This window comes from Pezoporus occidentalis, unplaced genomic scaffold (genome assembly GCF_034315485.1).
Source record: "Pezoporus occidentalis ecotype Australia unplaced genomic scaffold, CSIRO_AGI_Poc_V1 ctg219, whole genome shotgun sequence".
In the NCBI taxonomy this organism is placed as follows: domain Eukaryota; kingdom Metazoa; phylum Chordata; class Aves; order Psittaciformes; family Psittacidae; genus Pezoporus; species Pezoporus occidentalis.
The window spans coordinates 307,052-322,622 of NW_026914062.1; the positions used below are offsets into that span (position 1 = coordinate 307,052).

The window sequence follows — 15,571 nt, forward strand, 5'->3', positions numbered from 1 at the left end:
ACCTCTCCAGCTGATCCCAAACATGACATCCACCAATGCACAAAGCTTTGGGAGCTGGAAGGTGCCTTTTATCCACCTTAAAACATAGCTGATGGCTGAATTTCTGGTCCTGGTAACCTGTGTGATAATGAACAAACCACAGAGATGCCAATTCCAGCTGATCCCTGGGAGATCACAGAGCTGTGGCTCATGAGGAGCTCAGCTCCTTGGCACGTGAACCGAAATGGGCAAGCTGCCAGCTCCTGGGGTGTGAAAATGCTTCCAAATGGATGAACATCTGTGGTGGGTTTGATGTGAGCCAGCCACAGGGAGCTGTTGTGACAACTTGGGAAGTGTGTGCTGCTGACAGGCAGCAAGCCACAGGGCCCAGGGATGGAGCTGAGAGAGCATCCTCTTCTCTTTGGCACCAGTTAGCACTTGTTCACTTCATCTTTTGTAAGCACTGCTCCTGTGGTAGGCGTCAGGTGGATGATGGGGCCCAATGTGCTAAAAGAGCCTGGAAAAAAAACGGGAATCAGCCCAACCTGACAGTGTGAAGTCATTTGGTTGGTCCTCACGTATCCTTAGTGCCCTCTTGCAACCCTGCTTCTTGTCTCCACATCTGAGTGTTGGTTGCTTTTCCCAGTGCTTCCTGCAGAGCTGAAGGGAACAGGGCTGCCTTTTGTTAGAAAAGCCTTCACCTTAGGCACATCTGAGGGGGGTAGTGATGAAAACTGCTGAGGTCTGGCAGGACTGTGGTGCTTTGTGTGAGTCTATGTATGCCCTAACCATGACATAGGACAGGCAGGCATCCTCCACGTGAGCTCTTGGGGAGCTTATGGTGAAGAACCTGCTTTTTGAGCTTTCTAGTTCAGCTCCACTTCCTAGGAAAGTAACTAGAACTTAATTAAAAGGTTCAGAAAGCAAGAGGACAGCTCTAGTTCTGGTGGTTACAACCCACAGAAATCTGCGTGTATCAGGTTGGAGCTTAGGTTTACCTACCTGAACTTTAAGCTCAAACAGCACCGTGTTTTTATGTCTGTGCATGCATATACAAGTCTCAGCTTTTGAGGTGAGTTATGACTCCTGTTTTCTGAACATCTGAAGGCCAACGTGGCTCCTTCCCATCAGAATCCCTTGGGTTACTCCGCTGTCATCTCTGGTGTTCACATGTAATTCCTTATGGCTGGAGAGAGGTTATCTGGCTTTGAAGGGATTGCTTACTGAAACCTGACTTAGACTCAGGCTGTGCTTCTCTTTGCTCAGCTAAAGCCATCTCCCTGGTCTGTGACACAGCCTAGTCCTCCTGGGAAGTAATCCTTTAGGCTTCCTGGCTAATGTTTCCTCCACAATGGACCCCTCAGCTATGAGTCCAATGAGCAGTGGAAGGTCACACTGCAGGTCTGCATTTGTATCAGCAGAAGGTCAACCAGCAAAGCTCACCTTTTTGAGGTGAGAACTACTTCCTCAGATACAGAATAACTTCCAGCACAGCCCATGCCCAGCAGGTGATGCCCAAGAGGGAAAGATCCCCCGTTGGGAAAGCCAAAGATGGGAATCTGGTGGTTGAGATGACCAAAGAAGGGTTAGAGTCTCTCATCGTCTCTGATGGAGCCACGTCTGCAGTACCAAAGCAGTTCCTGGCTTTGGTTTATGGCAGAGGATGCTTTTCTTGTGTCCAGCTTCCCAGAGTCTGGTCTGGAATCCTGCTGACCTGAAGGCTGTGGATGGGTGATTCAAAGCCATTTCATTAGAGGGAGTGTCTGGTTTAAACTTTACTCTGCTTGTTTTGCCTCCAGACTATCACTCTAATGGTAATTTATAGTTCCACAAACACTATAAATATTCTGGGATGTTCTTGGATGAAGTGCCAGAGCCCTAAAAAGATAATCAAAAGTAGCTTTGCATCATGTCCTGCGCAGAGCCAGGCCCAAGCCAAAGAGGGGCTGAATCGAGGGAGCTCACTCTAGTACAGAAACTCCAAGTAGCAATTCCTGGAGGGCACTGCTTCACCCAAAAGAAAAGGAGTATTTTCTCCATTGTCCTGCTGGGTAACTCCTCTGTGAGAGTTGCCAAGCAACCCTTGTTTTTATTGTCTTTAAATGTAGGTGAGAAATTACTAAGCAAAGCAATTCTGCCTCTGGTACCTCCAACTCAGGGTTGAGATAAACAGCCCAAGAATTTGTGGTTAAAACAGCCTGCTGAAATCTGGCCTTGGCTTCAAGAGTTAGACACAAGTAGGGCTTGAGGAGCTGTAGTGTGCAGGACTTGCTGCAAGGCGAAGGGAAAGGACACGGTGAGAATACGTGAGTGGGGCTGCACGTCCTGAACTCCAGCTGGTGGAAGGGAATCCGCGTATGACTGCGTCCCAGTTTTCCCATCTATAAAAGTAGTGGAAGCTCTTCCCTGTGAGGGTGCTGAGGCGCTGGCACAGGGTGCCCAGAGAAGCTGTGGCTGCCCCATCCCTGGCAGTGTTCAAGGCCAGGTTGGACACAGGGGCTTGGAGCAAGCTGCTCCAGTGGAAGGGGTCCCTGCCCGTGGCAGGGGGCTGGAACTGGGTGAGCTTTAAGCTCCCTTCCAACCCATTCTGTAACTCCATGAATAAGAGCTTTTTGTGTTTAGCACAGCCTTGGAGCTTTGTAAAGCATTACATGGGATTCTGTATGTGTCATTTCTGAATCTCATGCATCCAGACAATAGCAGGGATTTTAAGTTGCTTTATTCACTGAGGAAAGCCTCTTCTTGCAGTTTGTTTCCTCCCCTCTGAGAAGACTCCGAATCCCAGACTGCAGTCACAGCACCAGGCACAGCGTGAAGAGTCAAACGGGTGTCTCCAGTGGCTTGGGTGAGTCGGTTCGACTGTTGCCCTCTCTCATTGTTGCAGGGTTTGTCCCCCAAGCTGGGTGTCTGCTTCCAATCCCAGCGCTGCTGCTCTGGGCTTAACTCATGCCCAGAATTCCAGCTCTGCTTGGCAGCGCTCGGATGTGCTGACAGCGAGGGCTGCATACATTACAGGCACAAAGAGGTTGACTGAGCAGTCTTATGCCTGACAGGGATTTCTTTTTGTTTTAAATTCTCCCAACCCATCAAAACGTGGTAGATAACGCACAAAGAATTGCTCTGCAATGAACGGTGTGCACATGGGAAGGGGGGTAATGGATGAATCCCTTGGGGGAAGAAGAGAGTGTTCGTGTTTGTGAGACAGAGATGTCTGGAACAGAGCTTTCTTTGGAGGCAAGGAGAAAGCTCAGGTATCGGTGTACAGGGCAGCCCTGCTGCTGGCTCGTTGCCACATCCCATCTTCGCACAATGAGGAGCTTTTCCCATGAGAACAGTGGAATCTAATTGTGTGGCTCCACTTTAAACAAAGGGTGATGGATCTGCACGTTCATTTCTACATATGGCAGAGCAATAATCACATGCTCTGGATCCCCCTGGGTATGGTGCAGTGAGTTCTGTGTGTGAGCATGAACAGCGTGTGCATGGCTGGATGCATTAATTCCAAAGCTCCGTGTGTGAAACTGGCCTCTTATCCGCAAGGCTGAGCTTAAGTGGCAGTGGCTGCTCCTTGCCCATCGCTGCTGGGAGAAAGGGAGGAACAGACTGGCCCGACTGTAAGGAGCAGTGAGACTTCAGATTGAATGCAGCTAATCCAGTGCCAAGGGCAGAGCGAATATTTCTATGGGAGTAAATCAGGGAGAGCACAGGGAAAGGCAGTGGTGTTTTCAGTGTTGTCTCAGCAGTCCTAAGACAAAGTCTGGTCAAAGAAGAAGGTGCTGCGAGGGCTGGAGCAGCTCTGCTCTGGAGCCAGGCTGAGAGAGCTGGGCTGGGGCAGCCTGGAGAAGAGAAGGCTCCTGAAGGGGAGACCTTAGAGCAGCTCCAGTGCCTAAAGGGGCTGCAGGAAACCTGGAGAGGGGCTTGGGACAAGGGATGCAGGGACAGGCCAAGGGGAATGGCTTGAACCTGCCCGAGGGGAGACTGAGCTGAGCTCTTAGGCAGAAGCTTTTCCCTGTGAGGGTGCTGAGGCGCTGGCACAGGGTGCCCAGAGAAGCTGTGGCTGCCCCATCCCTGGCAGTGTTCAAGGCCAGGTTGGACACAGGGGCTTGGAGCAAGCTGCTCCAGTGGAAGGGGTCTCTGCCCGTGGCAGGGGTTGGAGCTGGATGAGCTTTAAGGTCCCTTCAACCCAAAGCAGTGTGTGGCTCTATGATAACCCTGGAAAGCTGCAGGTCTCTTTGCGCGCAGGATGGAGCCAGGGGCCCGGGGCCCAGCTGGTGTCCGGCGGTGCTGTTGTGCCAAGGTCCTGGTTCTCCCCAGCACTGTGCGGAGCGGAGCGGAGCCTCCCGCAGCGCGGCGCGGGGCTCGGGTCAGTTGTGACCTCTGCGAGAGAGGGAGGAAGGAACAAGCCGAGCTCTCCCCGTCTGTGACCGCCCGCCGGGGCTGCGGGGCCGGGAGGCAGCGGTGGGAGGCGCCGGGCGGGGCGGGACCGGGGCGGCGGTGCCGGGTCCGCGCCGCGCAGGTTGAGAACCGCGTGGGGCAGCGCCGGGAGCGGAGCGGAGCGAGCCGAGCCAGCCATGTCCCAGCCGCGCTGCCGCTCCGTGCTCATCACCGGCTGCAGCCGGGGCATCGGGCTGGGGCTGGTGCGGGGCCTCGCAGCCGCCAGCCCCTCCCCGGACTTCGTTATCGCGACCTGCCGGTACCCCGACAAGGCGCAGGTAAGCGGGCTGCGAGCGCCGGGAGGGGCTGCGGCCGTTCTCTGCCCTACGGGCACCGGAGCCCTCCTGCCCCGGAGGGGAGGATGCAGCTCGGGGATCAAGTGGTACCCGGGGGTAGCGGGGGGCACTGCTGGGAGCGCAGGTCCCGGCAGCAAGTGCGGGGATGGATGGATGGATGGATGGATGGATGGATGGATGGATGGATGGATGGATGGATGGATGGATGGATGGATGGATGGAGCTGGTGCTGTGGGAGCCTCCGAGCTGTCGGGATGCTGCCGCCCGCTCCCGAGGGCAGCGGGAACCCCCGCTCAGGCATCCCAAGCGCCGCTTCTTCCACGCCTCCAAAACCCTTCCCAGTACAACCCGTTACAGCTTCCATTGTCCTTTCTGCACGGGGTCTGTGCCCCAGAAGGGGCTGTGCCCTGTCTGACTCTCCCCTTTCTCCACTTGACTTGCAGTGAGTGAGAACGCCCGAATGAATGATGAGTTAAACACCCCTTTTAGTGCCTTTCTTGGCTGGGCAGGGACCAGAGCCTCCTGCTGAAAGCATAGTGGCTTTTGTTACGTGCTTGCTGGTTGTGGATTCCCTTGCACCCCCTTGCCCTTTCATTCTTGCTGCTACAGCAGTGCAGTAACGTGCTCGGAGTCCTGCCCCATCCCCAGGCTGTTATAAATGATTGTCAGGCAGATTAAGGGCACTCCAGGAGCCTTTGGGAGGCAAATCAATGAGGGATAGGGGTCTGCTCACTTTGTGGCCATTCCTCTGCTCTGTCTCTAGTGTGAGCTTGACTCCTCAGTGGGGCAGGATGCTGCAGGGCAGCACGGCGGTGCCCACAGGTATCACCCTCCTCCTCCTTTCTTAGCAAAGCTCTAAGGCTCCAGAGCTGCAGGAATCTGAGCTCTCAACAATGACTCTCTCAAGCACCCAAAATCCATAGGAATCCGGTAGGAAAATCGATACCAAAAGCATATTTGATCCCCATTACATTGAGAATTGATACCGAAAGCCTCTGCATTATTTAAAGCACGGCACGAGGCTGCCTTAGCAGAATTCCCTGGCTCGAAGGGATGTAAACAGAGCTTCTGTGCCTGCTCCCTCCTGGTGGGTTCCATTCTGTTCGGAGTCACAGTGTGTGAGCACTCTGATCGCACCATGCCGGCACCGGAGGAAATGTGACAACTTTGTTCACTGCTCCACAGAAGTGCTCGGAGATGCTGTGAGGCTCCCCCTTAGAACCACACAGTGCTTTGGGTGGGAAGGGATCTTAAAGCTCCTCCAGCTCCAACCCCTGCCACGGGCAGGGACCCCTTCCACTAGAGCAGCTTGCTCCAAGCCCCTGTGTCCAACCTGGCCTTGAACACTGCCAGGGATGGGGCAATCACAGCTTCTCTGGGCACCCTGTGCCAGCGCCTCAGCACCCTCACAGGGAAGAGCTTCTGCCTAAGAGCTCATCTCAGTCTCCCCTCTGGCAGGTTAAAGCCGTTCCCCTTGCCCTGTCCCTACATCCCTTGTCCAAAGCCCCTCTCCTTCAGAGGTTATAGTGCAGGTCATGCTTGTGTTCTCACCGCTCCAGCAGCCCTGTGCTGCTCTGCAGGTGCTTATAGAGCTAAAGGGAAAAAGCTTTGTTTCATGTCAGAATCTCTCCAGCACAAAGGCACGTTTAGGATGCTTCTGAATAGACTTGCTGAGAAACAGTCCAGCAGGCTCCTGCAGCCCCCTCACCCCCCCTTCTGTGCTACATGAGCCCCTGCACAGGTATTCACCATCATCCTGGTTGCTTTTAACTCCTGTTACAAGCTCTGGCTCTTGTCCCAGCTGCATTTCCTATTGGTGATTGCACAACCCTCAGCACAGAGCAGCCGTGGTGCAGGAAACCAGCGGAGACATCGGACCTGTTGTGAGATAGAAATCTCCCTGCTCACTTGTTTGTTCTAAAGCTGCTTTCATGCTGAGGGAGGTGCTTTTTCACCAACTGGCCCTCGTGTTCAGCAGTGATTTCTCATTGTAATGGACATGGATAAATGACAGCGGGGAGCAAAATGGTTTGGGACCTTAAAGGGAGCTTAAAGCTCACCCAGTTCCCCACGGGCAGGGACCCCTTCCACTGGAGCAGCTTGCTCCAAGCCCCCGTGTCCAGCCTGGCCTTGAACACTGCCAGGGATGGGGCAGCCACAGTTTCTCTGGGCACCCTGTGCCAGCGCCTCAGCACCCTCATAGCGAAGAACTTCTGCCTTATATTGACTCTAAAGAGCATCCTAGGAAGCATCACCTGAGCTTCACAGAGCTTTGTGAGGGTTTTCATTGCCAGTACTTAAAAACCTTGAGCAGGAAGGCTGGCAAACCTGCACAAGCAGCTCAGTGTGCTTGGGAAGAGGCTGGGTCACTCCTCGCTAGCAGTGGGAGAAACCTGGAAAGACTGGCAGCCGCGATTCCTGTAGGCAGGAAGCTGGCCAAGAGCCGCATTCCAGTAACCCCAGTGGCGATTCTGCAGGCCACATGGGGTGCATCCCAATGGGCTGGTTGGGGGGGAGACTTGTCCTTGGTGGATCAGGGTGGGTTTTTGTTCTTTCTAAGGACCTCTAGGCCATGTGCTGCGCTTTGGCAGGACATCAATAGGAACCTCTGCAGCCAGCTGAAAGCACATTTCGAACAGATGGCTTTGGAACCTCCGCAAGGAAGGGAGATCTTTAGTGAAGGTGCTGTGGTTGTCTCGCTGGTGTTATCCGTCCCATCTGCAGCACACAGCCTTGGCACAGCCGTTCCACCTTCTGAGGTGCTTCCACCCTGCTGCCAGTCCTTCTCGCTGGCAGAGGGCAAGCACAGGCGTGCTCGAGCCTCCAGCCACGGGAGTCTTGGCACCATGCGCAACCACTGGCTCCGAGCTTGGATCCAATCTGGCAATGTTGAGTGTGGGATGGGAAAGGAAAGGCAAAGGTGCAGCCATCTTCTTTCCTTTGCTTTCCCTTCACTGACTTCCCAAGCACTGAAACCCCTGCGTTCGGGTTCCTGCCCTCCCAAGGCACTGCCTTAGTGCACACAAAATGGGCTTTGCCCATTTAATACCTGCCTGTTGACCACACAGACCGGGCTGTGATGGTGAGGGACTTGTTCTTTCTCTGCACACCTGAGCTGTCAGTGCTGCCTTTGTCTCTTGATGGTGATTCAAGCAGTTTACTTTTGTTTCCTCCCGTTTTTCTCTGTGGGAAGGGACCATATAAGATATCCTGCTTTATATGAATGCACTGTCCCTTATTCCTCCTGGATTTGAGGATGGACTTGGAGAACAGCAGCCTTGGACAGTCTGCTCTCACCGGGTTTGGTACAATAGCATTATCCTATTGCAGAATGCAGGGAGGGGAAAAGAGGATAGGCAGAACTTAAATGAAAAGCCGTTTAAAAGCAGAATGCCAGTTTTTAGAGGAAAAGTGATGAGATATACTTAGCTCCTGGCAAATGCATTGAGGGGATGACAGTCAGCAGCAATTCCCTGGGAGCTGCGAGTTATCCAAGGAATCTCAGGGTGTAGCTGATACAGAGATAACTGCATACTCCGGAGTCCTCTGAACAGCGGACGGACAAGAGCCCCGAGGAGCTGACTTTAGGAAGAGATGCTGGGCTCTGCTTTCCTCTGCTTACTGCAGAAAGCAGCACCCCTGTAACTCGCTCACCCTGGCTAATGCTGAGCAGCTGCAGGCTCTTGCATGTGAGTGTGCTGGCAGGAGTTGTAAAAACTCAGCCTTCTTGTGCTCAATAGCTCCTAGGTGGCCTCCGCGGAACATTTGCCTAACAAATGGCTTTTAGATCACACGATAACACGCAGCAGGCCTGCAGGCGAAGCGAGATAACCGCTGCCCCTCCTCGAAAAGCACCATGCGAGGCTCCTTCAGCCACGCTTTGATTCGGAGCTGCCTTCGCTTGGGCCGCTCCAAGAGAGAGGAAGCAGCTACAAACCTCTTGCAGAATGATCCTGATGTCCTGTCTTTGCACTCCAGATGGACAAAACCACAGCGTGGTTATTATAAGGCAGATGGCTCATGGACCCATCTGTGTTCTCCCCCCACGCTGCTTTGGTTTCTTGCTCCTTTTCCCCCATCCTGCTTCCCCGTAAGTGGGAAAACCCCTCTGACCTAAAGTCTCAGGCTGCACCTAACGATGCTGTAGTCCCCACTATGACCTGCTGGGATGTAAAAGGAAGAGATGGCTTTCTGGGGGGAGCCAGGTAGCTGAAGGGATCCAAATGGCCCCAGTGTAAATCAGTTCACAGCACTCTGTGTACTCAGCTTGGCTGTGCTGAGAGCTGAGTGTGGGACAGGAGCATCTCTTGTTCCTCCTGCTCTCCCCGCAAGCCCAAGTGTGTTCCCAGGTGAACAAGAAAGCGTTCAGTTCCTCCCTGCTCAAGAGTCCTCTTCTGGACTCTGGAAAGCTTCCAGGGCTTAATGTGCTGTTTCCCTTCCTCTGAAGTAGGAGATAGTGTTACCAACAGTGCTGTGTCTGTTCCCTTGTCAGACACAGAGCTCGCACTGAAGTGCTCCTGCTCACTGTCTCTGTCAGGTTTTGGTTGTGGTTTTCCTTTCCTACATATTTAAGCCATGTGGCTGCTATTGGGAAGGACAGTGCTGTAGTGAGACACAGAGGTGCTGTAACAGGCAAAGGGGGCATTCCTGAGGTCCTTCTTATTCAAAGGTTATTGCAGTGTTGGTCTGTTGCTTTATTCTGGAAGTGTTTTGCACTTCCTACAGCATTAAGATTCAGCTCTTCTGGATTTGGGGCAGTCTGCAGCAGCTCAGTGTAAGCATCAACACAGCCAAACAGTGAGTTGGCTGTACACTGTGATACTGGATAGCCTGTCTCAATATGATCCATCTTTGACTTTGTCCAAGCAGGATGATGTGACGGATACCCAAGTGCTCTTTGCCTGACAAAGCTGCCTACAGTCTCTGTTAGTTTGGCTTGATTGCTTCCAACTGGCCTTGGATGGCCAGGTCCTTTCCAAGAGTTGTAACCAGAGTGAATAATGCTTTCAGAAAGAAGACAGAGTAAATCTTGCTAAATGACAAAGACAACATTCCTGCCTGAGATCCAGCAATAAATACCTTGCGTATTGATGGAGCTGTACCTGGGATGGCCTTGTTTAAAGTGGATTAGGCTGGCTCTTTGTTAATCGTAGTTAGGATCAGCAGGCAGGAAAGGAGATGCTAATCAGAGGGTAATTTTTCCTTGGAATCCCTAAGAATGCATTCTCAGGGGGCACTATCCAGGTGCAGAGCTACGAGGGGGTTGTGGTGTTGGGTTTGTATTGCTTGGTTTCAATTTGGTTATCGCATTACTCCAACTAAAAATGACTTAGCCTGGGCTATGTCAGCTGTACTTACCGCATGAACTGACATTAAAGCACGAGCTGCACCTCAAACAGCAGTGCCAATGAGCTCCCTTATTCTTCTCTATGTGCTGCCATTATGGGCTGCACTGCATTGCATTGCAGTAATACTTCCAGAGCTCTCTGGACACAGGAGGCTTTTGGTGTCTTTGATCAGAACTACCTGGGTTGGGGGGAGAGAAGCAGCACACATGGCTCAAAACGGCTGTATTCAGACATGCTGCATTCATGGCAGTGCAATGTGCCTCAGTGCTCCTCCCTGCATGTTCCTTCTAGGTACAGCAGGGAAAAGGAGAGGCTTTCCTGCAGTGTTTAGGTTTCCTGACTGGATTTTCATCTCCTGTTTATATCCTAATCTAAGGCAGAATAATGTTCTCGAAGACCAAAGCTCTCTAAGGTAGTTTTATGCCTGGAAACTGTTTCTGAGAAACTTCAAGCACTGAAGTGGGAGTCACTTGTTAACCAAGTAATTAACCCAATGGAAAAATCATTGCATTTGAAAGCTGATTTGCATCCAGCAACTGTAATTTCATGCTGGTTATGTTCTGGATGAATGCTTATTCCTGCCCTCTTTGGAGTTGGTAATTGAACATATTGCTTTCTCACTTCAGAAGCCTCTCGGCTGCTGTCACTACACAGAACATCTCTGGCCTTTTAGCAGAAGTTAGTAGCTTGTTTCTGCCAGAGAGTAAAGCAATGTGGCTATAAATAAATGAACGAACCTTGGGAAGCCAGAGCACTTCTGGAGTTTATTATCAAGTAAGTGATGCTGTCAAACCGAAGTCCAGTCCAAAGCCCCAGAATTATTGCAGGCCTTGACATGGCAGAACTATTTCATGCCTGGCTATCGATAAACAAGACAGTGTGTTCTGAGCCTTTCATCTGTTGAAAACTCTCCCATTAAGCCCTATCCAGGGGAAGGAATGTCTTCTGGTTTTGTGCTTCTGACTTGTTCCCCTTCCTTTCCCCTCCCCTTAATGGCCTTAACTGCAGTTGTAGATTGTCCTCAGTGGGAGAACAAGTTCTCTAAACAAGCCTGGAGGGAATCCTGCAGAGTATGAACTGAGATAAAGGATGTAATGCATTACAGCTTGACAGAGGACACCGAGTCCCAAAGTGTCTCCAAGTGGCAAAGAAGTACTCTTTCAAAACCAGCCCTCCTGACCCCTATTCCCAAAGGGCTCCTAAAGAAATGGATCTGCTTGAGCTGGAATGTTTGGCCAGGTTGCTCAGTCTCCTAAACATAGCTGGGAGTATGTAATCCATCTGTTACATTTGGCCGTGCTTCCCACTTGGCTACATGGCACAGAAACTTCAGTATTCCAGCTGGAATTTGGACACACTTTGTCCAGCAGCAACACCAAGATAGCACTGATTTCCTCCAAGAACACCAGTCAGTTCTCTGCTAAGAGACAGTAGGCAGATGAGTGAATTACAGCTATCTAGCAGGGAGAGAATAGCTCTTGTGGACAGCTGCTGTGTATGTAACTGGTTTCATGTGTGCTTTACCTTCAGTTACAAGAATTGAAGCTAAGGAGAGTGCAGGAAAACAGAATTTCCATGGGAAAACTGCTAGGAAACTGTACTAAATTCCACTAATTTAGTAACACTAATTCCAAATGGCTTTTCTTAAGCATTCCTGTAGCCCTGAACTGATGTAAAGCACGAGCTGAGCTTCAGGAGAATTCTGCTTTCCTTAAAGAAGTGAGGAATTCCTGTCCTGGAATGCACTGTGAGCTTTGGGTCTGCTGTAACTGGCACTGGGAGCTGCCTGACCAAAGACCTTTGGTTACCCTGCAAGCACACCTCGAGCTGCCCACACCGAGAACTCTTAACTCGGTGTGCTGGTGGTCTTGAGTATGAAGAGTCCTGTTTCTTGAGGCAGTTGATCTTGCTCTCAGGAAAGCTGCTCAGCAGGTTGCAGCCACAGCAGTGTCAGCGCCTGCAGTCCAGTTACGAAAAGAAATGGCAGTTTCAATGCTGGAGGTGCAGATTTCAAGCTGGTTTATGTAATAGTCATGGCTATGTAAAACATAACCCAAAAGATTTCTTCTTTCTAGGAACTCCAGCAGCTCAGCAAGCAATACAGCAACATCAAGCTCCTTCAGCTGGGTGAGTAAATGGCTTATACATCATTATATTCAGCTAAGTCAGGTGAGTGCATCTGAAGGAACTGGTCTCTTGGGTGATCAGTAGCTGAAAAACCATCACCCTCATCTTCAGATAACATAATCTATGTGAAGTCCTCCTCACGCTGTCATCTCAGTGTGCTGTCCCCGTTCAGACTAATGCCTTAGCTTTGGTTTGGCACGCGTCGGACAGTGACAAACAGCATCTGACCCACACACTGTGGCTGTTGTTGGCTCCTCTGTGCAGATGTGGTCTGCGAAAACAGCATCAAGAAAGTAGTCAAGGAAGTGGAGGAGATTGTGGGCGACAAAGGTCTGAACTGCCTCATTAACAACGCTGGCATCAATGTGCTTGCTTCCTTGGAAGAAGTCACAGCAGAGACAATGCTCACCATTTATGAAACCAACACAGTTGCCCAGCTGATGGTCACCAAGGTAAGAATTGGGAGGCACGTGCTTAATCTATGGTACTAGAAGAGGCTTTTCCCCTTGTAACCAAAGCATTTGTCACCCTGGGACTGCACAGACACAGTTCTCATATCACACTGTGTGCCTAGAGAGCAGCAAGAAATCATTTTATTAAGGCTCTTTTAATTTAAATGCACCTGGTATAAGGTCACTTCAGTGGACTGGCTGGGTTAGGAGGTGGCCAGAAGAGACTGAAGGTCCTTGCTACCTACAGCTGGCTGTTGTAGACAGGTTTCCTATAGTCAGCTTGTATGGGGAGCCATCACCCTTCTCCATAGATTGCCTTGGCCAAGGGCAAGCTGACCAAGTTCACACAAACTCTTGTTTCCACAGGCATTTCTCCCCCTTCTGAGGAAGGCAGCCCAGCTGAGCACGGGAATGGGCTGCCACAGAGCTGCTATTATCAATATGTCCTCTCTTGCTGCCTCCATGCAACTCGTCCAGGCAAATGAGATGTTCCTCAAGGTCTACCCCTACAGGATAGCAAAGGTTTGTGGGCTGTGCTCAATGGGTGAGTTAAAGACCACTCTGAGCTTAGGATGATGAGGTGAGGTGTGCAGCACCTCTTGGACAGGCTGACACAGGAACTGTCCTTGTTCCTCATGTGGCTGGAAATGGGAAAACCATACACCTGGAGCGAGCATGCCAGCTTCTTAAGAACAGGTTCCATCATGGCTCCGATACAGACCCATTGCAGAGGGACTTGGCATTCAGGGAAGAACTGATGCCATCAGGTGTGTAACCTATTAGTTGTGTTCCTGTCCAGTCCAAGCAAGACAGCAAGCATGGAACTCCACAAAAGGTGTGCTGAGCTGTACCTGGCAATGCTTGCTAAGGAAAGGTGGAGTTTTGAGGTTTGTCACATCCAGAGTTTGTACAGTCAAGATCAGGCGTTACAGTTTCTCCTACACCACCTCCTCATAAGCTGTTAGTGTGCTTGTTTTCCCTGTTCAGAAGTCAAACCCGGAATGTTTGTGTAGTGATTACTGCAGAAAAACAGAGTCCTTATGTCAATATTATTTTCTCCACAGCTCCTTAGCAGTTTCACATGGTTCTTTAACTTCCATCATAATTTGGTTTCATCTTTGGGCAGTAAGCTAATGGCAACAGAGCTTTCACAGTGCTTCTCTTAGAAGGCATCTCTGAGAATGAAGCCCCACTAAGCCTGGATAAGTTACTGTGATACTGTTACTGCCCCTTCCTTTGGCAGCATGGTGGAAGGGAGGTGACACTTAGCTTGGCTTAAGGTCTTGCTCAAGCTTTGTAAAGCTAGCACGCTGATCGATGGTTTCCACTCCCGTAGACTGCGCTGAACATGATCACCAGGTGCCTCGCTGCAGACTTGAAATCGGATGGAATTCTTTGTATTTCTTTGCATCCAGGCTGGCTTCAGACAGACATGGGTGGAAACATGGTAAGTGACATGTGAAATGTGACAGCATGACTCCTGTGTTGTCCCAGCCCTTGTGCAAGAGCCCTCTGCACAGTGTGCACTTCCGTGTGCTGCAGAGGCCCTTGAGAAGCATGAAAATACATCCCCCTTGATTCTAGTAACTCCTTAAATGCCATTGATTCTCTTCTGTAAGATATTCCCTGTAATGATCTAACTTGATTTGCTGTAGGCTCCCATGCAGGTGCAAGAGGCTATTCCTGGTATCCTCTCTGTTCTGGACCGTCTTGGCGAAAAGGAGAACGGTTCCTTCCTGGACTGGCAAGGGGAAACACTACCGTGGTAGAAGTGCCCTGCACACTGCAGAAACAGCACATCAGTCACTGTTTAACTGTGCCACTATTGTCTGTGTCCCTAGGGTTTTCTTATACACTAGTTGAAATAGCCAGTTGGATACCAGCCTCTTTCTAGGTGTATGTGGGAAGTGAGGTGGCTGACTCTTCTCCTTGGTATTGCTACTGCTCTGTTCTAATGCCTCCTGCAAATACTACTGTGCTCTTAGTGATGGAACCATCTAAAATAGATAGAAGATAAAGCAGGTTAGATCCAGGGGCTGGTTCCTCATCACTTCCAAAACCAAACTCTTTGCAGAAGTAAATGACCTGACCTCAGAGTAAGGCCCAGTGTATGCTGTCAGATTCCAGTCTACTGGAGACATGGCCCTGGGAAAGGTTCTTTGGTTTCCTTCAGTCCTAATGGAGCCAAGGCTGCAGTTGCCCAGCTCTAAACTACATGGATTTGGTACTTCTCTAAACTCCTCAGCAACCTCTGCATGTCCCCAGATTGACAGCACACACCAGGCACTTGCTTTGTTCCCAGTGGGTGACTAACATCCTGATATGGGGGTGGCAATGCTGTTTTGTACATAAACTTCTGAATTGTCTTCAATAAAGCCCTGTTTAAACAAACAGCCCGTTTACTGAACCACTTCATTTGTCTGTACATAGGTTTCTGTTCCCTGACCAGAGAAACGTACATTGCAGGAAGAAACTCTCACCCTTAGGGCTAGATGGGTTTGACGTGGTGGGGTGGACCTGGAGCTGAGGCAGACCCTTGTTCTAGCCTGAAATCCTCAAAGCAGCTGGTGAACAAGCACCCTGTGTTCTGCCTGGGAGTGAGTATAAAAGCAGAAAGTTCTTTGAAGTCTGGGGTTGGCTTGAGCATCGCTCCCCCCTGCCAGCTGATGAGGCACTTTCATGCTGCGCCAAGGCGGTGGGCTCCTGTACCAGTCAAAGACAAACAGCAGCCAGGTAAGTGGGAGAGACAGGCGTGGCTGTTCCTGGACAGCAGCCACCCTCAGACCTGCCCTCGGATGCGGCTGCGGGTGTGCATGGAGCGCTGTCTGTGTGCCTCCCGTGGTCCCTGTGCTGACAGGGATACGAAGTCTCACTAAGGACCCCGTGAGCAGCGTTCCGTGATGGGCTGCTGTGGTTGAGCAGGTGAGCAAAGTGC

The 15,571-nt window shown here is 51.1% G+C and overlaps 1 protein-coding gene across 4 annotated transcripts; it reads left to right on the forward strand.

Annotated features, from left to right (window-relative positions):
* The first annotated feature begins 4,306 nt into the window (after nucleotides 1-4,306).
* LOC134164382 (C-signal-like) lies at nucleotides 4,307-15,392 on the forward strand. 4 transcript variants are annotated; one of them, XM_062620050.1, is made up of 7 exons: nucleotides 4,307-4,316; nucleotides 4,546-4,691; nucleotides 12,133-12,184; nucleotides 12,449-12,636; nucleotides 13,003-13,158; nucleotides 13,973-14,083; nucleotides 14,292-15,027. In XM_062620050.1, the coding sequence occupies exons 2-7, from the start codon at nucleotides 4,551-4,553 to the stop codon at nucleotides 14,403-14,405; spliced, it is 762 nt and encodes a 253-aa protein (XP_062476034.1). In that variant the 5' UTR covers nucleotides 4,307-4,316; nucleotides 4,546-4,550; the 3' UTR covers nucleotides 14,406-15,027. The 4 variants fall into 4 exon arrangements, with proteins under 4 accessions (XP_062476034.1, XP_062476036.1, XP_062476033.1 ...); XM_062620052.1 differs by lacking the exons at nucleotides 4,307-4,316; nucleotides 14,292-15,027 and adding an exon at nucleotides 15,067-15,392 and having other exon boundaries at nucleotides 4,432-4,691; XM_062620049.1 differs by lacking the exon at nucleotides 4,307-4,316 and having other exon boundaries at nucleotides 4,435-4,691.
* The last annotated feature ends 179 nt before the right edge of the window (nucleotides 15,393-15,571 follow it).